General features: G+C 69.6%; 3 protein-coding genes across 4 annotated transcripts; 1 reads left to right on the top strand and 2 right to left on the bottom strand.

The window, feature by feature from the left end:
- Positions 1 to 1,903: 1,903 nt before the first annotated feature.
- Positions 1,904 to 6,120, bottom strand: LOC139682968 (collagen, type I, alpha 1a-like). Its single transcript, XM_071577684.1, has 4 exons — positions 5,657 to 6,120; positions 4,240 to 4,325; positions 3,396 to 4,185; positions 1,904 to 3,341 (listed from the first exon to the last, which is right to left on the bottom strand). Exons 1-4 carry the CDS (start codon positions 6,118 to 6,120, stop codon positions 1,904 to 1,906), a joined length of 2,778 nt encoding a protein of 925 aa, XP_071433785.1.
- Positions 2,096 to 17,143, top strand: THRA (thyroid hormone receptor alpha). Of its 2 annotated transcripts, XM_071577282.1 has the most exons (10): positions 2,096 to 2,230; positions 7,452 to 7,500; positions 8,438 to 8,650; positions 9,952 to 10,013; positions 11,413 to 11,527; positions 11,600 to 11,748; positions 12,093 to 12,298; positions 12,970 to 13,116; positions 13,203 to 13,461; positions 14,066 to 17,143. In XM_071577282.1, exons 3-10 carry the CDS (start codon positions 8,598 to 8,600, stop codon positions 14,314 to 14,316), a joined length of 1,242 nt encoding a protein of 413 aa, XP_071433383.1. In that variant the 5' UTR covers positions 2,096 to 2,230; positions 7,452 to 7,500; positions 8,438 to 8,597; the 3' UTR covers positions 14,317 to 17,143. The 2 variants fall into 2 exon arrangements, with proteins under 2 accessions (XP_071433383.1, XP_071433382.1); XM_071577281.1 differs by lacking the exons at positions 2,096 to 2,230; positions 7,452 to 7,500; positions 8,438 to 8,650 and having other exon boundaries at positions 9,957 to 10,013; positions 11,413 to 11,513.
- A 41-nt stretch (positions 17,144 to 17,184) lies between these two features.
- NR1D1 (nuclear receptor subfamily 1 group D member 1) lies at positions 17,185 to 23,695 on the bottom strand. Its single transcript, XM_071577280.1, has 8 exons — positions 23,551 to 23,695; positions 20,499 to 20,843; positions 20,323 to 20,411; positions 20,099 to 20,243; positions 19,201 to 19,664; positions 18,888 to 19,073; positions 18,142 to 18,352; positions 17,185 to 17,661 (listed from the first exon to the last, which is right to left on the bottom strand). The coding sequence occupies exons 1-8, from the start codon at positions 23,576 to 23,578 to the stop codon at positions 17,462 to 17,464; spliced, it is 1,668 nt and encodes a 555-aa protein (XP_071433381.1). The 5' UTR covers positions 23,579 to 23,695; the 3' UTR covers positions 17,185 to 17,461.
- Between the last annotated feature and the right edge of the window lie 2,891 nt (positions 23,696 to 26,586).

The following is a 26,586-nucleotide window of genomic DNA, read 5'->3' as shown; positions in this document are numbered from 1 at the left end:
AGGGGGCTGGTGATGAGTGTGAGAGTTGTCTGTCCACACTGCAGGGGTTCCGTGGGTGAACCCCAGTCCTGCCAGTTCCCCTTTGGAGCAGGGGGTGCTGGACAGCCCAGGGTGGGGGGATCTGGGGACACGGCATGGGACTGAGGTGGCTGAGCCCCACTGGCCGGGCCAGGCGGGCTCAGCCATGGCCTTATCGCGGGCAGAGCGTGTCGGGGGCCGTGGCTGTGCCGTGTTTGCCGAGGATAAAGTGTACGGAACAGGCGGGGAGGGCCGGGGGGGCCGTCACGCTGCCTCTGCCCCGCCACGCTGGGACTGCCAGGGGGGCCTGGGGTGACACCAGGACCGGGGGGCCCATGGGCTCCACAGGGACCACAGCGCTGTGGAAAGCAGGGTCAGCAGGAGGTCCAGGGGCCCCAGGGGGGCCCTGGAGACACCCACCAGCAGCCCAGGGTGTCACTCTGCCCCATGTCCTGGGGATCCCCATCCCCTGGGGACCCCCATTACATGGGGATCACCATCCCCCGGGGTCTCTGTTTCCTGGATGGCACTGTCCCCTTGTTGTCCCCGTTCTGAGCACTGCCGTTGCCTGGGAGCTGCTGTCCCCAGGGGACCCCCTCCCCTGGGTGCTGCCTGCGCACCCCCGAGATATCCCCAACCCCTGGACCCCTCCCCGCCATGGAAACCTTCATCCTTTGAGGACTCCCCCTCTCCTGGAAGCTTCATCCCCAGGGGCCCCCTATCCCCCTCGCTCCCTGGGTGCCAGCGCACCGCCCGTGCAGCCCAGGGACGGGGGTACCCGCGGGGCTCGGGGTGGGGGCGGCCAGGCCGAGCCCCCCAGGGGTCAAAGGGTCGAGCTGCGGAGCGCTGGGCGGGGGTGGGGGGCGCGGCAGCGGCACTTTAAGTCCAGGCATGACGGGACCTGTAGTCCGGGGGGAAAAGGGGGGGCTGGGAGCAGGGGCTGCTGGGAAAGAGGTGGGGTGGGCCGTGCGGGTCGGGGGGCTCCGTGGGGGGACCCCCAGCGCCCCCTCCCATGAGCCTCCCGCGCCCCCCGTGCACACCGCCTCCCGGGCCCCCCCGGTGGATCCGGCCGCGCCCCCACAGCGGGGTCCGGCCCCGCGGCCCCACCGGCGCTCCACATCCCCCGGGGGGCGCAGGGGCAGGGCCCCCCGACGGGCGGTGTCCCGCGGGGCCGCATTCTGCCCGGGGAGGCGCGGGGCGCGGTGGGACCCCTGTATCCGATGTGTGCCATCCCTTGGGGCCGGGCTGGGCACCCCGGGGTGCGGAGCTGCCCCCCGCCCCGTGGGCACCGTCACCACCCCCGTGGGCACCGTCCCAGCTCCCCATGAGCATCATCTTCAGCCCACTGCCACCCGCCGTGGGCACATCCCCAGGTCCCTCGGGTGCTGTCCCCAAACCCTGCGGGCAGCGTCCCCAGTCCCCATTGTCACTGTCACAGCATCCCCGTGGATGCTGCCCCCAACTCGCTGTTGGTGCTGCCCCATCCCCCGTGCGCACTCCGTTGTCACTGTCACAGCATTCCCATGGGTGCTGTCGCCAGTCCCTGTAGGCGCCATCCCCACCCCGCCACGGGCATCATCCTGGGCCTCCATGGGCACCGGCCCCCCTTGGGCACAGCCCCCCACCCTGTGGTCACCATCCCCCGTCCTCGCTGTCACTGTCACCACATCGCCGTGGGCACTGTCCCAAACTCCTGCGGGCTGCAGCTTCACCCCACCACGGGCACCATCCCCGAGGCCCTGTGGGCATCGTCCCCAGCTCCCGGTGGGTGCCACCCCATCCCCCGCGGGCACCATGCCCATCCCCCGCTGTGCACAGCCCCCCACCCAGCGCTTCCCATCCCCCGTCCCCGTTGTCACTGTCACCACATCCCCGCGGGCACCGCTCACACCACGCACCCGGCCACGGGCACCGTCCCCGCCCCGCGTGCCCCACTCCGGGAGTGCCACCCGTCCGGGTGTCCCCGGCGCTGCCCGTGGGTGCCCACGCGGGGCCGGGCGCGGCGGGTGCAGGGAGCGGCTGCGGCCGGCGGAGGGGGCTGCGGCCGCGGCGGAGCGGAGCGGGCGGGCGGCGGGGCCGGGGGAGGGAGGAGCCAGCGCCGTTCGTCTGCCGCCGCCGCCGCTGCGCCCCGCTCCGCTCCGCGCCCCGCACCGCCGCTCCGCGCCCCGCTCCGCGCCCCGCACCGCGTCCGCAGCGCCGCCGCCGCCCGCAGGTACGGCCCGAGCGGCCCCGCCGCTCCCGCCACGGCCCCGCCGCCCCCCGCTTGTTTACCCGCGCCCCCCTCCCGGGCCCCCCCGGCCGGGCACGGGCGCAGCTCGGTGCGTGCAATGGGGGGGGTGCGGTGGTCGGGGCGGGGGGCTCCGCACCCGCGGGGGGCTCGGGGCCCGCGAACCGCGAGGGAAAAACACGGGGAAAGATTTTTCCTTGGAAAATCCGGGCGTTTGGCGTGGGGCGGGGGGGCCGCGTTGCCCCGTGGGGGCGGGGGGGGGCACCGCGCCCCCCCCCACCGCCCTCCGCACCCGCCGACGCTGCTGCTGCATGCGGGGCACGGCGCTGCCCCCCGCCCGCCCCGCCACGCCACGGGCGCAGCCGCCCCCCCGGCCGTGGCCCCCCGGCCCCGCGGCCCCCCCGTGGCCGTGGCGTGGCGGCGTGGCGGGGTCCGGGCCGCGGCGTGGCCGTGCGGGGATGGGCGCGGGGCCGCGCCGTGGGCAGGTCGCGGGGCCGGGCCGTGGGCAGGCCGTGGCCCTGTCGCGGCGGGGGGGGGACACCGTGTACGGCCGGGCCGTGACTGCGCCGTGGGGTGTCCATGGGGGCTTTGGGGGGTCCCGTGGCCGCCCCCCCTCAGCCTCCCCGCAGGGCGGTAGGAATGCTGCCTTTTTATTTTTGAATTTTTAAAATTTTTTTTAATTATTTTTTCTGCGCCGGGAGCGGATCGCGGGGGGGCCGGGGGGGGGCGGTTCGGCCGCTCCCGGTTGGGGCGGGGGCAGCGGGGGGGCGTCCCCGGTGCGGCGGGGCGGAGGGGGCTCCAGTCCCGCACCCGGGGCTTGGTCCTGAGCGGGGCGCGGGGCGTGGCGGGGGCTCCCGTCCCCACGGCGCCCCGCGGTCCCGCGGGGTGTCCCGCGCCCCAGCCCCGCGGGGGGCGGATCCTGCCCCCGCTCCCGGTGTCGCCGTCGGGGCGCGGGATGCGGTCCCGGCCGCGCTCCGGCGCGTGCCCCCCGTGCGATGCGGGGAAACTGAGGCAGGGGCGGGCGGGCGCCACGGCCAAGGTCACCCCGGGATCGCGACCTTCAGCCGCGGAGCCGCCGTGACCGCCCCGCCGGGGACTGACACCGGCACCGGCACCGGGAGCGGCACCGGGAGGCCGAGCTGCGCCTCACCCCGCCTGACCCCCGGTGGCACCGGGGACCCCCGCGGCCCCGCCGGGTGCGGGGGGGGCTGGGGCCGCTGTGGGGCGCGGGCAAGCCCCGGTGGAACCGGTTTGGGGGGTCTCCCCCGCCCGGGGGTCTTGGCGCAGGGTGGGGGCGCGGCGCGGCACCCCCACCCCCCGGCGGTGTCGTGCGGCTGCGTGTGCCCCCCCCGTGGTGCGGGGCAGGAGGCGGGGGGTCCTCGCGTGGGGGTCCCCCCGACACCCCGCACCCGCCCGCGGCCGTGACCTTCGCGGGGTGCGGGAGGGGGAGCCCAGGTCGTGCGCCCCGGTGGTCCCGCACCCCGCGCAGCAAGGGGGGCTGCGGGCGCACCCCCGACCCTTCCCAGGGGGCGGTGGCTGCAGGAAGCGGGACCCCCGCCGCCCCTGCTCCGCTCCGCGCACGCATTCCCGGGGCAGCGGAGATTGAGCAGCGGCGGGGCCGCCCCGGGGGTCCCATCCCGCGGCCCCCCGGCCCTGCCGGACCCCGCGCAGCCGCCGGTGCGCGGAGGCGGGGCCGGACGCCTGGGTCCCCCTCCGGGCTGGGGGGAGTGAGGAGGAGGAGGAGCGGGGGGATGTGGTGAAGGCGAAGGCAGGCGCGGGCTGCGCGCCCAGGGCCTCGCTCAGCCTGGATGCTGGCGGGGGGCGCAGCAGGGCTGGGCCCCCCCCAGGGTGGTGCCTTTTGGGGTGTCCCCGGCGCTGCGGACCCTCGGACAGGGTCGAGTGGCTGGGGGAACACTTTGGACTGTCCCCCGCGTTACCCTCTTGGGGGAGTCAGGCATCCCTGAGTGGTTTTGGTGTTGTGTCCCCATTCCCACGTCCCGATGCCCGTTCCAGTGTCCCCACGTAGGTGCCCACCCCGGGCACCTCCTTGTGGCCACCTCTCCCCTTCAAGCGGGCCCCCCTGGGGAGGGGACCCAGAGGCCCCCCCGCCCCGTCCTGGTGCACGTGAATTGGAGCCCCCGATTTAGAAACGTCCCATCCCGTGCCAAGGGCTGAGAATAGCTCGCGGTGTCCCAGCGCACCTCCCGGGGCCGGGGGCACCCCGCGGGGCTCAGCTCCCGCAGCCCACACCGGGCACACTTGGCACTCACCGGGAGCCCAGGGGTCCCTGCTGGGTGACCTCTGTGACCTGGAGACGCGGTGACACAGGGATGGGCCTTGTCCTGTGTGGTGGCACAGGGAGCGGGATGCCGGAGATGTGGCACCGTAGCTCTTCCTTTGCCAGGCAGCTCCAGTGGGATGGGGGAGCTGAGGTGGGGGGGGGAAACAGGCACAGCCGGACACTCGGACACCGCAGGAAGGAGTGGCTGGCGTGACCTGGGTTAGACAGGACATTATCAGGTGTCCTGAGGGGTTCGTGGGGCTGCAGGGCTGGGTGGGGGTCATGGTGCAGGTCCCCACAGTGCTGATGAAGGACCCGTCGGTCACAGGCGCCATCGGAGACACGAGGCCACTCCATGGGTGCCCCCTGAGCATCAGAGCAGGTCACTGTCCCTGCAGCCACCAGCCCTCACGCTCGTGGTGGCTTCCCTGAGCCACCGAGGCGCGGGGACAGCACGGACCCGGCTCAGCCATCCTGTCCCACAGCACGACCCAGATCCCGTGTGCCTGGGGAGGGGGCACCATGCAAGGCCCCTGTGGCACAGGATGGGCTGCCCTGATGTCAGGCCCGTGGCATCCCCCTCGCTCAGGCTGCCCAGCTGCTGCGCATGCCTGGGATTCCTGCAGCCTCCCGGCACGGCACGACACAGCACGGCCCGGCACACTGTCCCCACTGCCACACGTGCCCACAGCACCGGGCACCGCGTGGCTGCAGGGATGGTGTGCCCTGCACTGACACAGGTGTGGGGTGGGCACACGGCACAGACACGCGCGTGGCACCTGGCACAACCACACACACGGGCACTGGTGCGTGCCGGGTGCTGCCAGCCGTGCCATGGCAGGTGCCTGGTGCCTGGCCACGCTCCCACGGCACTGTCCTGCCAGATAGTGCAGCCAGGGATCCTCGGGCATGGGCAGAGCTGTGCCACCCTGGTGCCCATGCTGATGTTGCCCCAGTGCCCACCGTGCCACTGCCCTGGTGCCCACCGTGACACCGCAGTGCCCGCGGTGGCACTGCTGGTGTGGCCGGACATCGCTGGCCGGTGGCTGCGGGTCTGCCCATGGCGCCCTGCCCCCAGCTCGTGCTAATCACACTAATTGGCACCGTGGCTAAAGCGCTTAGGCCCTCACCTCCCTGACCCGGCTGGCAGCTGGGTGGGGGGGGCCGGGACCCCCGGAGCCCATCTGGCCCGGGGGGGCAGGGACGTGACAGTGGCCCCGGGGGGCGGCCCCTGTTTCCAGCACCTGCATCCAGCTGCACAGAGGCAGTTGGTGCCTTCGCAGAGTGGTGTCTGTGGTGGGCTGAGGTCCCCATTCCAGGGGTCCCCAGGGGTGGGGTCCATAGGGCCAGGGTGCTGGGTGCCCCCGGTGGGGTGCAGTGGCTCCCGCTGCAGGCCCAGCCCCGGACTTTGCCCCCGGGTTGTTTTCCGCCGCCTGCAACCGCCCGACTCAGCAGAAACGCTCCCCTGGGCGTGGGGCTGGGCCGGGGGGTGCGGGGGCTGCCACCCCCTCCCACCCAGCCCCTGGGCCTGCAGGTGGGACGTGCAGGGTGGGTGCCGGCGGCGCAGGGTGGGCTGAGACCTGGCTGCGCTCATCACACGTGTCCTGCTCGAGGAGGAGGAAGAGGAGGAGGAGTAGAGCCGCCTCCCGTGTCTGTCTGCCTGTCTGTCTGTCTGGGCCGCCCCAGTGCGCCCAGGATTCCTCGAGTGACAGTTCCTGGAGCGACACCGCGGGCGGCACGGGGTGACCCCGGGGGTGCCGCTGATTCTGGGGGTGGCAGGGGCTGCTGGGGTCTCGCTGGGGCGTTTGCTGCCACCACCGAGCCCCTCTCACTGGGGTCTGCGCCCACCAGGCCACCCTGGTGGGGAAACTGAGGCAGGGATGGCTGAGCCCACCCACCTCACCGGTTTTGGGGACACCCATGTCCCACCGCACAGCGGTTTCCCCGCTGTGTGGCCGCCCCCGCAGCCCCTCACCCGCACCGAGCGTGTCGGGGCTGTGCCCGTGCGGGGTCCCGGCGAGGGGGCGGCGGGGGGGCCGTGCCCGGCGGGGGCCGCGCAGCCCTGGCTCCCTGCCAGTGCCTATACTTGGAAGTTCTCCGCGCTCCTTTCCCATATGGAACAAACATTTGCTGCAGCCCCCGGCTCTATAGGTACCGCCGGCCCCAAACGTGGCCTGGGGGGCGGTGAGGGGCACCCAGCCCGCCAGGAGCCCCCCAAACGGGAGGTGCCCCTCGAGGTGCTGGGCGCGCTGCGGTGCCTCAGTGGCCCCGCGGGGGTTGGTGCGGGTGACGCCCCCCGCTCAGAGGGGCTGGGGGATCCCCCGTGTGACCCCTCGTGTGACGCAGCGGCGCGGGGTGTCCTGTGCACCCTCGGGGGCCGCATCCCTCGCCCCCCATCGCTGCTGCCCGGGGATGTCCCTGGCCGGGTGGGGGGCCGGCCAGGGCACCCCGTGGCCTGGGGGTGTCGGGGGGGCCCCAGCTCCGTCCGCTGCGTTTTAAATCCGCCGGAGGAATTTCTGCGGCGGCCAAGACAAACGTGACCTACTTTCTGCTGTCCCCGCGCGGAGCGGAGCGGAGGAGCCCGGGGCTGGGCACGGCGCCCACCGCGGCCCCCCCGGCCCCCGGCGCGGGCTGGGGGCCCCCCGCGCCCCCCGTGCCAGCGGGGTCACCGGGAGGTCACGGGGGGGTTCCACTGGGGCGCTGGGTGGGTGTTGGTGGGTGCTGGGTGAATGGTGGTGGGTGGTGGGTGGGCGTTGGTGGGCGCTGGGTATCCGTGGGGATGTGGAATGGGGGGCCACGAGGGGCAGCGGGTTCTGCCGCGGTCGTGTCTCAGTTTCCCCATCACAGAGGGTCGCAGGGGGGTGGTGGGTGCCCCCCGGTGCTGCCCATGCCCTGACACACCCCCCCCTCGTATCTTTGCCACAGGAGTGCTCACAGAGGAGGGATTGCCTGGACCCCCAGCACCCCTTACTCTGTAAGTCACCCCCACTACGTCTCCCCTCACCCCCAGATTTAGGGTTGTCCACACACATGTGGTGAATCTGACAGGGTTCAGCCTGGCCCAAGTGCAGAGTTCGGGGGGCTCCCCTGGCAGAGGGGGCTGCCCTGTGTCGCCCCCCCAACAGGCTCTTCCTACCGTTTGGGGGGACCCCAAGCCCTGCCCTGCAGGTGAACTCAGCACCCACAGCCACCCTGTGTGTGTTTGTGCTTCCCTGCAGGCCCCCAGCCCTGCACACCTGTGCACACTCACACCTGTCCTGTGCACACTCACACACCCTGCATGCTTCCACCCAGCCTTGCACACCTGTGCACACTCCTGCACAACCCTGCAAGCTCCTGCATGCCCTTGGTGCTCTCACGGCCTTGCACACCCATCCCCACTCTCATACCCCTCTGTGCACTCACACACCTGTGCACTCCCACCTGCCCTGCACACCTGTGCATGCTCTTGCACACCCTGCACTCCCACCCACACCTGTGCACACTCTCACACGGCCCTGCACACTCTTGCACACCCTTACTGCTCTCACACCTTGCACACCCGTGCACATTCCCAACCCTGTGCAGGTTCCCAGCCCGCTGTGCCCTCCGGGCCCAGCCCCGGGGCTGTCGCACACACCCTGCACGTCGCTCCCTCCAGGTGTTCCTGCAGGTCCCTCGCCCAGCCCTCGGTGTCCTTGCACGTTCTTGGACACTCCCCCAGCCCTCCCCGGCGGCAGCAGCTCCTGGGGGTCCCCCACAGCTGCACCCCCTCCCCAAGGGTCCATTCGGGGGTTCTCCCACAGCTGCATCCCCTCCCCAGGGGTCCATTCTGTGTCCCCCAGCTCTGCCCCCCCTCCCCGACCCTCCTGGAACCCCCCATTGCCGCCCGCTGATGCCCTGGGGGTGGGTGCTGCCCCCCTGTCCCGCAGGGTCGTGCCCGGGATGCTGCGCGGTGCTGGGCACTGAGGCACCATGGGGAGCGTGGCGTAGCCCCCGCCGTGGCCCCGCCGTGGCCCCCCCGCCGTGGCCCCGCGTGGCGCCGGAGCCCCCCCGGTCGGTGCTGAGCACTCCTTGATGGAATTGCGGTGAATGGAACAGAAGCCCAGCACCCTGGACCCGCTGTCGGAGCCAGAGGACACCCGGTGAGTGGCCGTGTGGCACGTGTGGCACCGTGCCTGGCGTGTCCCCTGCACCCCTGTGGGGGCTGCACCTGGCCATGCCCGGGGTGTCCCAGTGCCATGAGTGTCCCAGGTGTCCCCGTGCCCACTGCACCCCTGTGCTTGGTGTGTCCCTGGGTTCAGTGTCCCCATGTCCAGTGTCCACTGTGTCCCTGTGCCCTGGTGTCCCTGTGCCCTGGTGTCCCGATGTGTCCCTGCATGGTCATGTATGTGTCTGTGCCCTGGATGTCCTCTGTGGCCCTGTGCCCACTGTGTCCCTTGTGTCCCCGTGCCTTATGTCACCACACATCCCTGTGTGGTGGTGTGTGTGTCCATGCCCTGTGTGCCCCTGTGCCCTGGGTGTTCCTTGTGTCCCCATGTGTCCCTGCGTGGTCGTGGATGGCTCCATGCCCTGTGTGCCCCCGTGCCCTCTGCATCCCTGCCCACTTCGTGTCCCCACGCACGTCTGTCCCTGGGTGTCCACGTGTCCTGTGCATTCCCACACCCGGGTGTCCCCTCGCACCCCTGTGCCCCACATGTCCCCATGCCCTGGCGATCCCCACATGTGCCCGTGTCCCGGGTGTCCCCCTGCGCCCCTCTTGCCCCCAGCTGTGTCCCTGCCCGGGTGTCCCCGTGTCCCCTTGCCCGGTTTGTCCCCATGTCCACGTGTCCCCACTCGTGCCCCGGTGTCCCCCGCCGGTGGCTCTCCCCGCCGCCCCTCCCGGGGCTGTTTCGGGTCCCCGGGGGGGTCCATCCCGAGGTCACCTTGGGCTGGCACTCGGACCCCCCCCGGACCCCCCGTGGGGACGGGCGCGCGCGGACCCCCGGCGCCCGCCATTGGTTGAGCCCCCGATGACGTCACTTCCCCGCTCAGCCAAAAGGACATTTTGTCTTTGACTGTGAATGAGCCCCTCCCCCACCCGCCCCTCCCCCACCCCTTCCCCGCCCCTCCCCCACCCCCCACCCTTTCCTTCCCCTCCCCCACCCGCCACCCTTTCCCTTCCTCTCGCCCCCCCAGTCCCTGTGCCAGCCTCCCAATCCCAGTGCCAGCCCCCCCTGGGGGTCTGCGTGTCCCCAGGAGGGTCCCCAGCGCCCCCCGCCCCCGCACCCCACCTGTGAAATCACCCCAGTGGGACACGCGGGCGGGGGATGCCCCCACCTCCCAGCGGCCAAGGGGGTCTGGAGGGGTTTCAGGAGGCTGTGGGGGGCCTTGGGGGGTGTTGCGAGTTTTGGGGGGCAGTGGGGGGCCATGGCCACCATCCCAGCCTGTCCCTTTCCCCCCACAGGTGGCTGGATGGGAAGCGCAAAAGAAAGAGCAGCCAATGTTTGGTGAAGAGCAGCATGTCAGGTACGGGGACCCCCGGGCACCCCCAGGCACCCCTGGGGGTCACGAGCACCCCATGTCCTTGCTGGGTACCTGCAGCTCCCCGTGTCCCACCTGCATCCCACGGCCACCCCGTGTCCCTGGGGGGGCACCTTGGGGTCCCCAACTCTTTGCTGGGGACCCGTGGACACGCCTTGACGCTGGGGAGCACCACAAGTCCCCTCTGTCCTTGTCAGACACCGCAGGGACACACAGACACCCCAAGTCTCAGTTGGGTCCCCCAGAGTGCCACGGACATCCCTTGTCCCCTGGGGTCACACCAGAAACCGCCTGCCCTTTCCGGGGTGCCCTGGACACCCCACTCTCCTGTGCCCACCACCACCCCTATCCCCGCAGGGTCCCCTGGGGTCCCCGTGTCCCCCTCGGCGCCCCCGGGGCGGGGCGGTGCCTGCGGGGCGGCAGCGCCCTGGGGTGGGTGATAAGGGGGGCCCCGCGGGCGCTGCCCCCCGCCCTGCCCCATTCCCCAGCGGGGAGCGGCCGGCGCCGGCAGGACCCGATGGGTGGGACGGGGCTGGGGGGGCCAGGGGGACCTGGCATTGGGATCCCGCCCATCCTTCCACCCGCCCTGCTCCAGAAGGGAGGGGACACCGGGGGACCCCCAAATCCAGCACCTTCAGAGTGCCAGGGCCGGTCGGGGAGTCCCCACTCTTGGGTTTGGGGGGTTTCAGGGGGGTGCAGCAGCCCTGAGGTGCTGGGGACATTCCCCCGGATTGTGGGTGCTCTGTGCAGGGGGAACCAGGGGTTCATCCGCCCTCGTTCTTTGCACCCCCCGGGGACCCCCACATCCTGCACCCCAGAGCACAAGGGTGGGTCCCCCCCCTGCTGGGGACCCCCCTGTTCATTGTGGGTGCTCCTGCCTCAGTTTCCCTGTGCAGGCCATGCTGGGGGGCTGTCCCCAGGCTGCCAGGCGAGGGGACCCTGGACAATAGTGGGGACAGTGGGTCTTTGTGTGGCAGGGGGACAGGGACCCCCCCGCTGCCGGTCCCCAGCGGGAGAGTGGGATAATGGGGGCTTTATTGGTGCGGGGGGCTCAGACACCCCCACCTCCTGACACCCCCCAGCTTTAACCCTTCCCATGCCAGGGTGAGGGGCAGCAGCAGGTGGGTGCTGATGGAGGGGAACTGAGGCACCAGGACGGGGGGCACACTGAGTGTCCCTGGCAAAGGGTGTGCTGGGGTGTCCCTGATGCAGATTGTAGGGGGGATCTCTGGCCTGGGGTGCCCAGGCAATCCCTGATTTGGGGGTCCCTGATACAGGGTGCTTCAGGGGTCCCTGACTTGGGAGTCCCTGTTACAGACCACCCTGGGGGTCCCTCCCACTGGGGTCCCTGACTCAGGGGTCCCTGCCCCGGGGGTCTCCACAGGGTACATCCCTAGTTACCTGGACAAAGATGAACAGTGTGTGGTGTGCGGGGACAAGGCCACCGGCTACCACTATCGCTGCATCACCTGCGAGGGCTGCAAGGTGAGCTGGGGCGGGTGCTCGGGGGGCTCAGGGGGCTCGGGGGGGGGCTCAGCAGCGCTCACCAGGTCACCCCTGCGCCCCCCCAGGGTTTTTTTCCGTCGGACCATCCAGAAGAACCTGCACCCCACCTACTCCTGCAAGTACGATGGGTGCTGCGTCATCGACAAGATCACCCGCAACCAGTGCCAGCTCTGCCGCTTCAAGAAGTGCATCTCCGTGGGCATGGCCATGGACTGTGAGTGAGGGGGCATGGGGGGCTCGGCTGGAGGAGCGGGTGGAGGTCCTGGCACCGTGGGGTACACTGGGGTACCCAGAGCAGCCACAGGCCCAGGCCCAGGTGTCACACAGGGCACCGTGATCATCAGTGGGGTGGGATGTGTGGATGGAGAGTCCCAGCTGAATGGGGGCATCCCGGCTGAGGGGGGGGCTGCCTGGGCATGGATTGGGGTCCTGGTGCCGTGGGGTGGGTTGGGGTGCCCGGAGACCCCCGGGAGCAGGCTGGGGTGTCCCACGGGGTGCTGTGCCACAGTCCTGGGACGGGTGTACGAGGGGTGCTGGCTGATCCGGGGGTCCTGGCAGTGGTGCTGGACGACTCCAAGCGGGTAGCGAAGCGGAAGCTGATTGAGGAGAACCGGGAGCGGCGGCGGAAGGAGGAGATGATCAAGTCACTGCAGCATCGCCCCAACCCCAGCGCCGAGGAGTGGGAGCTGATCCACGTGGTGACGGAAGCCCATCGCAGCACCAACGCCCAGGGCAGCCACTGGAAGCAGAAGCGGAAATTCCTGGTGAGGGGCTGCCGTGGGGGTCCCTCGGCACCGCCCCGACCCCCCAGCCGGGTTTCCCTGAGCACCCACATGCTCAGCACACACGTGTCAGCAGCACTGGCAGTGCCAGGGTTTGGGATGTCCCTGGTGTCCTTGGGCAGGCAGGGTTGGGGGGTTGGGATGTCACTTGGTGTCCTTCAGCTGGTCACCCCCAAAGGGTTCAGGGGTGAGCAGTGACCGAAGGGGACAGCTGTGCCCGTGGGTGGCCCTGGCCCCGGCATGTCACCAGCCTTGTCCCTGTCGTGTAGCTCCCTCTCCTGGCTGCTGCACCCAGTCCTGCCATGTGTGTTCCCTGGTGACACAGGGGTCCTGAGGGACAGGATCACACTGCACCCCCAGAGGGGGGAAAATGGTCACACCACTCCTTGCAACACCTCTGTCCATCATGGTGGTCCCAATCACGCTGCAGCCCCCAGTGCTGCCGTGGGGGTCTTGGAGGGGACACATGGTCACACTGCACTCCCATGTGCCACCATCCACCATGGGCGTCTCAGGAGGGGACACAGTGACACCACAGCCCCCCGTGTCCCTGTCCGTTAGGGGGGTCTTTATGGGGACACCCCTGACACCCCACAGGGGTCCTGCGGCACACTCATTCACCCAACACCCCAATGTCACTGTGTCCCCCACAGCCTGAGGACATCGGCCAGTCCCCCATGGCCTCCATGCCCGACGGGGACAAAGTTGACCTGGAGGCGTTCAGCGAGTTTACAAAAATCATCACCCCGGCCATCACCCGCGTGGTCGACTTTGCCAAAAAACTGCCCATGTTTTCGGAGGTAACGGGGGGACCAGGTGGTCTGGGGGTGGCTGGGGCGGACTATCCAGGCCTGGGTCACACCAAACCCCCCAAATGCCCCCCCAGCTGCCTTGCGAGGACCAGATCATCCTGCTCAAGGGGTGCTGCATGGAGATCATGTCGCTGCGGGCGGCCGTGCGCTACGACCCCGAGAGCGAGACGCTGACGCTCAGCGGGGAGATGGCCGTGAAGCGGGAGCAGCTCAAGAACGGCGGCCTCGGCGTCGTCTCCGATGCCATCTTCGACCTGGGCAAGTCCCTCTCTGCCTTCAACCTGGATGACACCGAGGTGGCCCTGCTCCAGGCTGTGCTGCTCATGTCCTCAGGTACCCATGTCTGTGGGAACGGGGTGGGCGGGGAGTGGGGTGGGCACTCCGGCACCCGGGGAATCAGTGGGTGTGTTGGGTGGGCACCCCGATGCCCCGTCTGTCCTGGGGATGTGCTGGGTGGGCACCCCATGTCCAGAGTCCTCAGTGTGCTGGGGGTGTGTTAGGTGAGCATCCTGATGCCAGAGCTCCCCAGCATTTTCAGGGTGTATTTGGTGGGTACCCCCATGCCCAGAGTCTGTCGTGGGTGGATCTTGGGTGGTCATTGCTGTGCCCAGAGCCCCCAGCATTTGGGGATGCGTTGGGTAAGCACCCTAATGCCCAGAGTCTGCAGGATCTTGGGGAGTTTTAGATGGGATATTGGGAAGAAATTCTTCCCTGTGAGGGTGGGCAGGCCCTGGCACAGGTTGCCCAGAGAAGCTGTGGTTGCCCCATCCCTGGAAGTGTCCAAGTCCAGGCTGGAAAGGGCTTGGAGAACCCTGGGCTGGTGGAAGGTGTCCCTGCCCACGGCAGGGGGTGGGACTGGCTGAGCTTTAAGGTCCCTCCCAACCCAACCACGCTGTGACTCCACGATGATCCCGTGGTGATTCGCTGCTTCCCGCAGACCGGACGGGGCTGATCTGCGTGGAGAAGATCGAGAAGTGCCAGGAGACGTACCTGCTGGCCTTCGAGCACTACATCAACTACCGCAAACACAACATTCCCCACTTCTGGCCCAAGCTGCTGATGAAGGTGACGGATCTGCGGATGATCGGCGCCTGCCACGCCAGCCGCTTCCTGCACATGAAGGTGGAGTGTCCCACCGAGCTCTTCCCACCCCTCTTCCTCGAGGTCTTCGAGGACCAGGAGGTGTAGGGCTGACACCCCCCACCCCGGGCCCCCCCCAACCCTGCTCTGGCCCCCCCCAAATCTTTCTCGTCCCCCTGTAAGGACAAGGGGATGCTGTGCCCAGGGCGGGGGTCCCGCTGTGCCCCCCACGGCCGCTGCACCCCCCGCCCCAGGACTTGACGAATTTTGTTTGTTTGCACAGGGAAGGGCCCCGACGGTCGAGAGTTCCCTTTATTGTCCTTCTCTTCGTAGATTATTATTTTTTAAGCATTTATTTCCCTCCCTGAGAGGCTAAAATATTAAACTAACTGCACTTTGGAAGGAGGAGGAGGAGGAGGAGGAGGAAGAGCAGGGGAGGAGAGCAGGGGGCTCTGGGCTGCACAGGGAGAGGCTGCCCCGGCCAGGGGGGCCGTGGCCACATGCACTTTTGGCCGGGCAGCAATTTTGGGGGACTAGGGGTGGGGGCCAGGACCCCTCCCCATAGCAGGGCAGGGGCTGGGATCCTCATCCCCATAGTGGGGTGAGGGCCACGACCCCCCCAAAAGCAGGGCAAGGGGCCAGGACCCCCATCCCCCATACTGGGGTGAGGGCCAGGACCCCCCCATAGTGAGGTGGGGGCCAGGACCCCCTCATAGCAGGGCAGGGGGCACAGGGGGCGCAGCAGCAGCAGGGGCCCCCCAGCCCATCGGGGTGCAGGGCTGGTGGACCCCCCCAGCCCACTGGGTCTGCCCCGGCTGGGGTGACCCCCCAGTGCCCCACCCTTATCCCCAAATTCGGGGCCAGATTCGGGGTTTTAGGGGTTCTCTGTCTTTTTTGGGCTGAAAGGAGACAATTTTGTGCCAAGCGCCGCGGACGGTGGGCGCTGCAGGACGCCGGGGGGGGCCACCCCCCCAACCCCCCCAACTTTTCCGTTGTCCTTTTTTTGTTGGTTTTCCCTCGTCCTCGTGGGTTTTGTCGTGTCCGTCAGGAGTTGCAAAGGCCCTGGAGGCGCCGGGGGGGGCAGCGGGTGCCCCCCCAGGACCCCCCACTGCACTACTGCCCCAGCCCCCTGGCAGCAGCACTTCGGGGGGGCTGCACCCCCCACCCACCCCCCAAGTGCTCCTGGGGGGCTGGGCTGGGGGGGGGCCGGCAGGGGGGTCCCATGGGGGGTTTGGGAGGGCACAGCTGCGATGGGGCACCTGGGAATGGTTTTATCACCTTTTTGCCCCCCCAGATTTAGGTTTGTGAATTTTTTCTTACCTCAGGCGGAGGCCGAGGGGGGCGCGGGCCGGGGGGGCCGGCAAGGCAGGCCGGGCCCACCTAAGCTAATATATATATATATATATATATAAATATATATAAAATATATAATTTTTGTAATTAAAAAAAAATCTTTTTACGGGTCGTTTAAAAGCAGAAAATCCCAACACCAGACACGTCCCCCCCACCCTGGGCACAGGGGGCCAGGCTGGGGTCCCCCCAACACCCCAGAGCCCCCCCACCATGGAGGGACATGTCGAGGGGCCCCACCAGACCCCCTGCAGCCGGGTCGGGGGGCACAGCGGGGCCATGGCACCCCGGGGTGCCCTGGGGGGGGGGTACATGCCCCCACCCCCAAGTACCAGTGCTGGATTTGACCTTGGTGCAAAATGTCTTAAACCCCCACCCGGGTGCCCGGCCTGGGGGGTCCTGGCACTGGAGGGTCCCGATGGCTCCGGCTGCGGGTGGTGCAGTTGGAGCTGAACACCAACACCCGCGCTGGGGGGGGCACAGGGTTTGGGGGTTCACCCCCCACCCCCAGCAGCACCAGCCTCAAATGTGCCCTCGGGCCGGGGCTGTGGCACCCAGGAGATGCCCCTCGTGATGCCAGGGCCATGACTGTGCCGTGGCCATGCCATGTTTGTGCCATGGCCATGTGTGTTGGTGCAGAACCCGTGCTGGTGCTGTGGCCATGAGTGCCGGTGTTGTGCCGGCGCTGTGGCCGTGCCGTGTCAGTGCCATGGCAATGCATGTTGGTGCAATGGTGGTGCCATGGCCGTGTGTGTTGGTGCCATGACAGTGCCGTGGCCGTGCCATGTCGGTGCCATGGCAATTCATGTTGGTGCAATGCCGGTGCCGTGCCCACGCGTGCCGGAGCGGTGCCGGGGCCGTAGCCACGCGCTGCCCGTGTGTTCCCGCGCACACCCCGTGTGCTCCCGTCGTGACACGGCGGTGCCATCGCGGGACGTGTCTTAATCAGCCACCGTGACCCCACCAAGCCAGGTCGGGCCCCCACAAACGGTGCCCTGGGGCAGCTTGTCCCAGGGTGGGGGGCTCAGCTCAGCCCCCCCCCACTGCCCCCCGCACGCCCCCCACTCCCTGCACTCCCCCCGCGCCCCCCGGGCCACCCCCACGTCTCTGTCTCGCGTCGCCATCGCACGTCCAGCACCCAGCGTCGGTCCTGGGGGGCCACACCGGTGCCCCCCACCCCTCCACCACCTCCCCGGGCCGTCCCTGCCCCGTGTCCCCCTCCCCACACCCCACCCCCCCCAAGCACATACCTCATGGCTCCTGGAGCTGCCCCTGCCCACGGGCGTCGAGCCTGGCCGGCACGCGGCCTGGCACGGGGCTCGGCACGGTCTGGCATGGCCCGGCACGGCCCGGCGCGCCCACCGGGGTCCCCCACTATGCAGGGGCGGTGGCGGGGGGGCCATGGCTGGCGTCGCTGAATGTAGGGGCGCGGGCCGGGGGGGCCGCGGAGCCCCTGTGACAATCACAGTCTGTGACGTGCGATTTTAAACCCTTTTGTGTTTTGGTCAGGATTTTAAAGAAAGATATTTTTATGGTAATTGTTGCTGGTCTATTTTACTATATATTTATGTAATAAATATATGATGAAAAAAACCAAACAACCAAACCCCACCCCCCCACCCCAAACCCGCCCCCCAGCTGGATCCACCCTCTGCGTCCCACCCCGGCCGCTGGAATGGGGGGTCAGGGTGAGGGCACCCCCTGGCGCTGCCAGCGGAGCCGTGGGTCCGGCACACCGTTTGGGGTGGGGGGTCCCAGCATCCCGGCGCCCACCTTGGGGTGAATCCCTGTGAGTCCGGTGGGCGCCGTGGGGTCGGTGCTGCCCCGGGGGGTGGTCTGCGTGCCCCCCCCGCTGTGGTGTATGTACAGGGGTGTGCGGGGGGTCCTGGGGGTCCATGGGGCACTACTGGGCGTCGATGCGGAAGGAGAGCAGCTTCTCGGAGTGGAGGTTGTTGAGGGTGCGCAGGTCCGGCAGCTTCAGCAGCAGTTTGGTGAAGCGCGAGGTCTCTGCCGGGCGCGTCTTCAGCACGAGGGCGCGCAGGGCCCTGAGCAGCGTCTCCTGCAGCTGCTCCACCGACGCCGTGTCCTCCATGCCCGAGCGGTCTGAGGGGACAGGGTGTCAGGGGCGGAGAGGGGACACCCCAGTTCTACCCCCAAAACCTCCTGATCACCCCCCAGTATCTGCCCCCACATCACCCCAATCCCACCCTGATCCCAGCCCTGATCCCCATCCCACCCACTCCCAAACCCTGAATCCCCACTGAATCCCTCCAACTCCACTCTGAGAACCCTGATCCCAGGCACAATTCCTCCAAATCCCTTGGTCATACTCCCAATCCCCGTGATTTTGCTCCTGAACCCCTGACCCTCTTTCAGCATGACCTCAGTCCCAGCCCGAACCCACAAATCCCCCACCTGAAACCCCTGATTCTTCCCTCAAATCCCCCAATCCCACCCATGAATGCCCTGAACACTCCCCAAACCCCATCATCCCAGCCCCACCTGATCTTCTCCCAAACATGCCCAATCCCAGCCCCAAACCCCTCAGTGTCTCCCCGAAACCCACTGAGCCCCTGTGCCCACCTGCCGAGACAAGGACGACGGCGGTGAAGAGCCCCAGCTCCTCGTCGCTGAGCTCGAGGGCGCTGAGCTTCTCGCTGAAGTCAAACATGGCCCCGAGCAGGTCCCCCATGCCCATGGCCCAGAGCTCCTCCAGCCCGTACCGCGTGCGGCTCATGAACGTCACCGTCTGCTCCTTCACGTCGAACAGCGACGCGAAGCGAACCATCAGCACCTGTGGGGGTGGGCAGCGTGTGGGGCACTGGGATGGGGCACTGGGGCAGGATGGGGGCACCGAGGGCACCGTTCTCCCTGCCACGGCTCCCAAGCGTGGGGCACTGCAGTGCTGTGGGGCTCCAGTGCCATGCCATGGTCGCTGTGCTTCATGCCAGAACTCCTGTATGTGTGGCACTGCCATGGGACACTGGGCAATCCCATGGGGGCTTCGTGCTAGTCCATGACTCCAAAATGTGGGATGCCCTGCCATGCCATGCATCATGCTCCATATCATGGCTCCCACATGTGGGACACTGCAGTGCCATGGGCCACCAGGCAATACCATGGTCACTGTGGCAGTGCCATGCTCCAGTCCGTGGCTCCCAAATGTGGGGCACTATGCCATGTCACAGGGCTTCATGCGGTGGCATGTTCTGGGCCACTGTGCCCATGCTTTGGGACCACTCCCCTGAGCATCGTGCTGTGCCATGGGGATTATGTCAGTCTTTTGGGCACCAAGCCCTCCATCGAGCCTGTGCCATCCCAGGACGTACCTCAAAGGTGCCAGCCTTGAGCAGGGTGACCTGGTCATGCTGCGAGAGCGCCTGGAAGCCGGGAATGTGCTTGGCGAACTCCACGACCTCGCGGACGGCGGGGGTGAAGCTGAGGGAGAAATCCTCCCAGATCTCCTGCACGGAGCGCCCGCTGCGCCCGGGCACGTGGCTGTTCATTGGACACGCCTGCGGGCGACGGGGGGTCAGCGGGCACCGGGGGCTCCCCCGGCCCCACCGCCACGGGGCAGGGGGGCCATTAGTACAGTAAGCGGCTAAAAACACCCCGGGGGGAGCGGGAGCCCCCGGCGCTCACCGGCAGGACGTCCTTGGGACCGCGGGGCCAGGGGCACCCCCGCGGGGCCGGGGGCTCGGGGTAGGCGGCGGGGCAGAGCGGGGGCTCGGGGGGCGCGGGGGCCCAGGCGGGGGGCGCGTCCCAGCGCAGGAGGCCGCTGTCGCAGGCGGGCGGGGGTCCCAGCTTGTCGTGGGCGTAGATGAAGATCTCCTTGTGGGCCTTGGCCACCTGCGCGATGACATCCTCGGTGGCCCCCCCGGGGCTGGGCGAGCGGGGCGGTGTCAGCTGCTGCGGGAACTGCGAGAAGCAGGCGGGGGGGGCGAGCGGCGGCGGCCCGGGGGGCGGGGCGCGACCCCCGCCCGCGGCGGGACCCTCTGCGGGGCCCGGCATCGGCGGTGGGGCGCTGGCCATGCCGCCCATGGCGCTCTGCATCTCCGCCAGCATCCGCTGCTTCTCCCGCTTGGGGATGCGCCCGAAGCGCACGGCTGTGGGGGGGACAGCGGCGTTAGGGGGGCACCGGCGGCGGCGGGCACGGCGATCCCCCCAGATCTGTGCTATGCGGCTGCCGGGAGTGGGGCTGCGTCCCTGCCCGCAGCTCCGAGGGGACACGCTGCCCTGAGCATGGAGGGACACGGTCCTGAAGGGGACACACAGACGTGGACACCGCGGGACCCATCCCGGGAGGGGGCGGGGAGCCCTGAGCGTGGGGGTTCCATCCCGGGAAGGGACGGACGTACAGCGGGATCCCCCAGCCCTGGGGGCGACCCATCCCGTGAGACAGGCAGGGCACCCGGCACAGCCAGGGGGTCCTGACTCTAGAGGGGATGTACAGCCCTGGGCACAGGGGTTGCATCCCAGGAGGGGGGACACAGCCTGGGCACGGGGAATGCCCCCTCCCGGAACGGCCCCCCGAGCTCACCGTCGCGGGACATGCCGACCAGCAGGCACTTCTTGAAGCGGCACTGCTGGCAGCGGTTGCGATTGATGCGGACGATGGAGCAGTTCTCATTCTTGAGGCACTTCTTGTACTGGATGTTCTGCTGGATGCTGCGGCGGAAAAAGCCCTGCAGGGCAAGGGGTGTCACTGGGGTTCCCCCAAAGTGACAGAGGCCAGTGCCCCATCTCTGGCCCCCATCCCAGTACCTTGCAGCCCTCGCAGGCGTGGACACCGTAGTGGAAGCCGGAGGCGACGTCCCCGCAGACTTTGCAGAGCAGCACCATCCCGTTGAGCTCTGTGGGGGCACGGCGGTCAGCGGGGCCCTGCGGTGCCCTCGGCAGGGTGGGGGGACCACCCACAGCCCCCCGTGGGCCCCACTCACTGGTGACGGTGCTGCCGGCTTTGCTGGGCGAACTGCGGCGCCGCTCGTCCGCGGGGACCGGCTGCACCCCGGGGAAGTTCACTGAGGACCCGTACGAGGAGGACGAGGAGGAGGTGGAGGACGAGGAGGAGGAGGAGGAAGGGGAGCCATCCTCATGGGGGGGCAGCGAGCCCCCACCATAGGCGCGGGAATCCTGGAGGGAGCCGGTGGGCGACGGGGGAAAGTACGTGGGGAAGGGCTGGGAGCCCGACTGGGAGCTGCTGTTGGAGCTGTCGCTGCAGAGGGAGACGGGGCTGGTGCGGGTGGGAGAGGCGCCGTTGGAGCCCACGTAGCTGATCACCCCACCTGTGGAGAGCAGGGGCCACTCATGCACTGAGCTGCGCCAGGGTCAACCTTCCCCAGCCACGGAGGGGGGAACCCCGGCAGGGTGGGGGAATCCCTAGGGAAGCAGCCCAGATCCATCGGCAACCTGGATCCATGGGCATCCCGTGGGGCCACACATGCACCGAGCTGTGCCAGGCTCAGCCTCCCCACACTGTGAGCGGGATCACAGCCCTGGGAGGGGCGAGATCCCCAGGGAATCACCCCGAATCCACAGACATATATACTGAGATGTCCCAGGCTCAGCCTCCTCCCCCACGAAACAGGGGACACCCCCACGAGGGGGACTGCAGCCCCAGGTGGGGTGGGATCCACAGGGAAGGATCCCAGATGCATCCCAGATCCACGGGCATCCCACTGGACCACTCATGTACAGAGCTACACCAGGCTCAGCCTCCCACAGCCCAGGCACGGAAAAGCCCCTGGAGGGGCTTGGCAGCCCCAGGTGGGGTGGGATCCCCAGGGAAGGATCCCGGATGCATCCCGGAGCCACGGGGATCCCGCAGCGCTGCACGTGTGCCGCCCACCCTGAGTCAGGCACCGCACCCAGCGGGCGCCACGGGCGCCGGCCCCACGTGGGACGGGGACAGCCGGGTTTATCCGGGTGCGTGCCGGCTGGGGACACGGGCAGGGCACCCCGGAATTGCCTGCAGGAGGAATGTGGGTTGGGAACCCTCGGGAGAGGTGAAATCAGGAGGTCAAAGGAGTTACTCCTGCCGTCCCTGGCTCCGTGCCCGCGGCACAGCCGGGCTCCCACCCCACAGCTCCTGCTACAGCCACACGGTGCAAGCCCTGCGTGGCACTGGGGTGCTCCCAGTGCAGTCCTCCATGGCACTGGGGTGCTCCCAGTGCAGCCCCCTGTGATATTGGGGTGCTACCAATTCAGCCCTCCATTGCACTGAGGTGCTCTCAGTTCAGCCCCCCGTAGCATTGGGGTGCTCCCAGTGCAGCCCCGCATGGTGTCTGACGATCCCAGCACAGCCCACTCATCTGGGGGGATGTGTCTTCCCTGCAGGGCTGAGGAGTTGTGTGGGGACCCCCAAAAGTGGGGAGCAGTATGTGGGGGGCACATGCATGGCCCCTGGCTGAAGTCACAATCGTTGTCACCCCACTCACGGGGCAGGGACAGCAGCACCAGGACACGACTCCGGGCTGGGACACGTGGACAGCGATGTCGGGGACACACGGGATCACCGGGGCCATGTGTCTCCCGCCGCACACGGTGCCGCTGGCACAGATGCCACGCGCAGGAGCCAGCTTGTCACCACCCCCCCTCACTGAGCCACCTCCAAAGGGGGTCACTGAATTGGGGACAGTAGGTCCCACCCCCGCGACAGCTGATTCTGGGGACCTCCAGCTGCGCAGACACCAAAATAATGAGGGGAACTCCACTCCCAAAGCCCCGAATGGGGCGTCCCGCGTCTTTGAGGTGCGGGGATCCCCCTGCAGGGATTGCCCCAGAACGGGAAGACCCTTCCTGACCCCAAAGCACCGGGAACACCCCCCCAAACAGCCGCCCCGCCGCCGCCCCCCCCGCGCTCAGGCGGCCTCACGCCGCCGCCCCACGTGCTCCGCCCGCACGTGGCCCGCCCCGGCCCCGCCCCTTCACGCTTTGCCCCGCCCCCTCTCCCTCATTGGCCCGACGCCCCGCCCCGCCTCCTCTCGTTGCCCCGGAGACAGGACCCCCCCCCAATGAACGGCGGCGTCCCGGGGCCCGCGCGTGACGTCACCGGTGATGTCATGCGGCGGCCAATGGGAGGGGGCGGGGCGGGGCTGCGGGGAAAACAAACTCCGCACGTGGCAGCGGCGGGGAGGGGGACACGTGCGGGGGGGATACGGGGGGGCACCGCCTCCGGTCCCCCCCCGTCCCCGTCCCTTCCCCGGTGCGCGGGGAGCCTCGACACGCGTGGCACCGCCTCGGCCGCCCGCGGGCTGCCCGGTCCCCGCCGTGCCGCTCACAGGGACACCCCGGTCCCGCTGTCCAGGACTCAGCGATCCCCGCGCGCTCCCGTCCGCTCCCCCTTCCCGGGACGCTCCGGGCCCCGCTGCCCCAGAACGGCCTCACTCCTCTCCGGTGCCGCTGCCCGGGTCACATCAGTGCCGGTTCTCACCCTTCGTACCCCCGCGTACCAGCGCGACCGGGGATTCAAGAACACCCGATCCCGCTCTCCGGGACCGCCCGGGACACTTCGGGACACCGATCCCGGTTCTCACTCTTCCTAGCCCCGCGTCCAGCGCGCCGCGGCGGTCGGGACTCCTGGTGCCGCTCTCTATCCCTCCTGCCCCGGCCACCGCAGCGCCCCGGTGCCGGTGTCCAGATCGCCCCGGTGTGCAAGACTCCCGGTGCGGGCACGACTCCCTCCCTACCCTCCTCCCAGGGACACCCTGGCCCCTCTGTCCGAGCCTTACCCCGCTCTGCAGGACCCCTCGGTCCTGGTAGGACGGAGCCCCGTTTCGGGACGCGGTCCCGGCGCGCATCCTGCCCGGTCGGGCGTGCGGGACCCCCCGGTCCCGGTATCCGGACCCCTCCAACTCGCGTTCTCAGCGCGCAGCCCCTCGCCGCGGTCCCGGGGCGCTGCCCCCCGATCCGCTCCGGTGCTGCGGGGAGCGCTGCCGCTGCCGGTGCCCGCACGGTGGTCCCGGGGGTGGGGGGCTCCGGCGGGGCACTGACCTGTGCTGCCGGCCTCGGGGGCCGCCATCCTGTCCGGGCCCCGTGAGCCTCCCGGAGCGCAGGGAGCGGAGCCGAGCCGAGCCGAGCCGTGCCGCGCCGCCGCCCGGTGCGGGCTGTTGTTCGCCCGCCGCCCGCCCCGCCGCCCCCCGCACCGGCCGCGGCTGCGCACTGGGCCGCACGCGGCGCCGCCGCCTCCCCCATGTGATTCCCGGGGACAGCCTCGTGCCCCAGTGACACACTTTCCGCCGGCGGCCCCGGCCCCGCGCCGCCTCCGGGGAGCCCGGGCTCGGCGGGGACCCCCGCCCCGGGGCCGCCTGACGGGCGGCGGAGACCCGCACTGGCACCGGCACGGGGGGCGCCGGTAACCCCTCGTCTCGTCTCGTCCGTGCGCCGGGGACCCCCGGGCGCTGTACTGTCCCCTGCACTGCGGACACTCGGGTGCAGCACTCTGTCACCTGGCACGACACTGTCCCCTGCGCCGGGGACCCCCAGACACGGCACTGGCAGCCCTGTCACCTTGCACAGCCCTGTCACCTGCACTGGGGACACCTGAGCGTGGCACTGTCCCCTGCAGCGGGGAGACCCGGGCACAGCGCTGTCACAATGAGGGGTACCGTCCCCTGGGGACACCCGGGCTCCTGTGTCACCCAGCACAGCACTGGGGACCCCCAGTCACCCCGCAGAGCACTGTCCCCTGAACTGAGGACACCCAGATACCCCTGTCACCCCTCATGACACCGTCCCCTGTGCCCACCAGCGTGGCTCCAGCACCGCATCCCCCCCTGCACCGGGAAGGACTGTGGATGGCACAGCCCCTGGCGCGGCCGGACCCCACAAAGTCCCCCTGCCCAGCCCCTGCTGTCCCCACGCTGCCCACGGCGGGTGCCCGCTGTGGCACGTGCCTGGCATCCCCGTCCCAGCCTGGCCCCGCTCCGGCTGCCGCGGGGGCTGCGGCGATGCGGTGCCAGAGCAGAGCCGGTGGCATATCTGGGTCGCACCGCCGGGGCCAGCCCAGCCCGGTGGCACCGGGGGCTCCGCGGGTAACCGTGTTCCCCCAGCCGCGGGGAGGGTTTTGGGGGTGCCAGCACCCTCCTGGGTGCCACGTGCCGGGCTCTGCCCTGGCTCCCGGCCAGGAGGAGAAGGCGCAGAGCACGGATGTGCCAGAGCCGGGAAATCCTCGGAGCTAATCCCACGGGAGGGGAGGCCTCCGGTGCCCCGGCTGTGCGGGGTGCCCGGTGCGGGACACCGGCGCTCTGCGCCCTAAGGACCTCCTGATAACAGCCCGTGCACGGGGTCGTTCCTCAGCTGGGGGTGCTCCCGGTTTTTGGAGCTCCCCATGGCACTGGGGAGAGGGGGACACCCCGACACCCCACAGGACATGCCTTTGCCCTGAGTCAGCGGGCGGTTGAGCAGAGCCGTGGCACCTCCGGCCGCGAGAACCGCGGCAGCTCCCGGAAGGATGTGTGGGGCCAGGGTGGCACAGGACGGGGGACACCGGGGGGCACCCTGATCCTGGGACGAGGGGACCCTCCTGCCCCATCCCCGCTCCCGGCGGGGCCGTACCCGGGGTGTCCGGACTGTGCAGGTGCCTTTGGCCCCACGCAGCGCCCCATTCCCCTCCCGGCACGTTCCCGGTGATTATCCGTGACTCAGCCGCACGTCTGGCTTGGGAAACATCCCCGCACACGGCGCTGCGGCACACGGGACACCGCGCCAGGGATGCTCGCCCGGACACTGATCCCTCAGGGATCCCCGGGATGGGAGCCGGCCTGTGAGGAACGGGATAAACAGGGTGGGAGAGGGGATGCCACCGGGACAGTGCGGGGGGAGAGCAGCTGAGGTGACCTGGGACCTCCCCGGAGGCCGGGTCTGTGCTCTGGGGGGATTCCCCGTGCACCTCATCACGGCAGTGGCCGTGCCAAGCAGTCGATGGCACAGAGGGGGCACCTCAAAGCCCCCAAGAGTCGTCACACGCTGCACCCTGCACTCCCAAGGCTCTGTGCACCTCTGCCCCCCCAGATCCTGCACCCCCGCACCCTGCAAACCCAGACCCTGCCCCGCTGCAGCCTCCTGGAGTCCCTGCATCTCCACGACCCCGCCTCCCCCCGTCTGCCCGGACCCGCAGCGCTGGGGGGTGTTTTGGGGTGCCTGGAATGTCGGGGGGACACGCATGTCACCCCAGTCCCTGCCACGGGCTGTGCCCCTGCCCTTCTCATGCCATGGACCCCCAGCTGGACCCCCTTCCCGATGCCCCCCTTCCCGATGCCCCCCTGGAGGGCTGACCCCATCCCCTTCCTCTGCCACCGCTCCCGGAGAACGGGAAGCAGCGGAGGGGCCGCTGTCGGGGCGCGGGGTGAGGGCTGCTGGGTGCCCGGTGCCCAGTGCGGGGTGAGGGGTGCCCAGTGCCGGTGCCGGTGCCGGTGCCGTGGCCGTGCCGCGTGACGCTCGTCCCGCTTCCCGCCCGGCGCCTGCGTGCCGAGGGTTTATTTTTACTCCGGGCTAGAGCCTTGTTTACCTTGTTGAACCTTTTCCAGGAAAAGGGGGGGTGTCTCCGCAGGGAACGGGGGTTCGTTCCTGCCTGTCACCCCCCTCCACCCCCCCTGCTCCCGGGCCGGGCACTGGGGACTGGCAGGGGACGGCACCCCAGCCCTGCGCCCCCCGACCCACTTGGACACCCCCAGACTCACCGTGGGGCTGCAGGAGCCCCGTGGGTTGGGGGCACCGAGTCGTGCTGTGTCCCCGTGCCACCCTGTGCACCTCGTGCCTCAGTTTCCCCACCCACGGCTGCGAGTTTGGGTGGGCACACAGAGGTGCCCCCACTTGCAGGTCCTGCACCCCTGAGCCCCCTTTCCTCCGTCCCTGCTGACAGCAGTGAGGAGGGGGGTGGAAGCAGCCTCGGGGCCGCTGCGAGGGGCCAGGAGGGTGGTCTGGGGGTTGGGGTTTGGGGTGGTTTTGGTGTTTTCTTGCCGGGATCAGCCCTGGCTCAGCCTCCGGCTCTTGGCTGGGGCAGCAGCTCCTGCTGCCAGAATCGCCTTC

The sequence above is a fragment of the Pithys albifrons genome, chromosome 25 (genome assembly GCF_047495875.1).
Source record: "Pithys albifrons albifrons isolate INPA30051 chromosome 25, PitAlb_v1, whole genome shotgun sequence".
Classification (NCBI taxonomy): domain Eukaryota; kingdom Metazoa; phylum Chordata; class Aves; order Passeriformes; family Thamnophilidae; genus Pithys; species Pithys albifrons.
The sequence above is the reverse complement of the archived record's forward strand: the minus strand, read 5'-3'. Positions and strand labels throughout refer to the sequence as shown.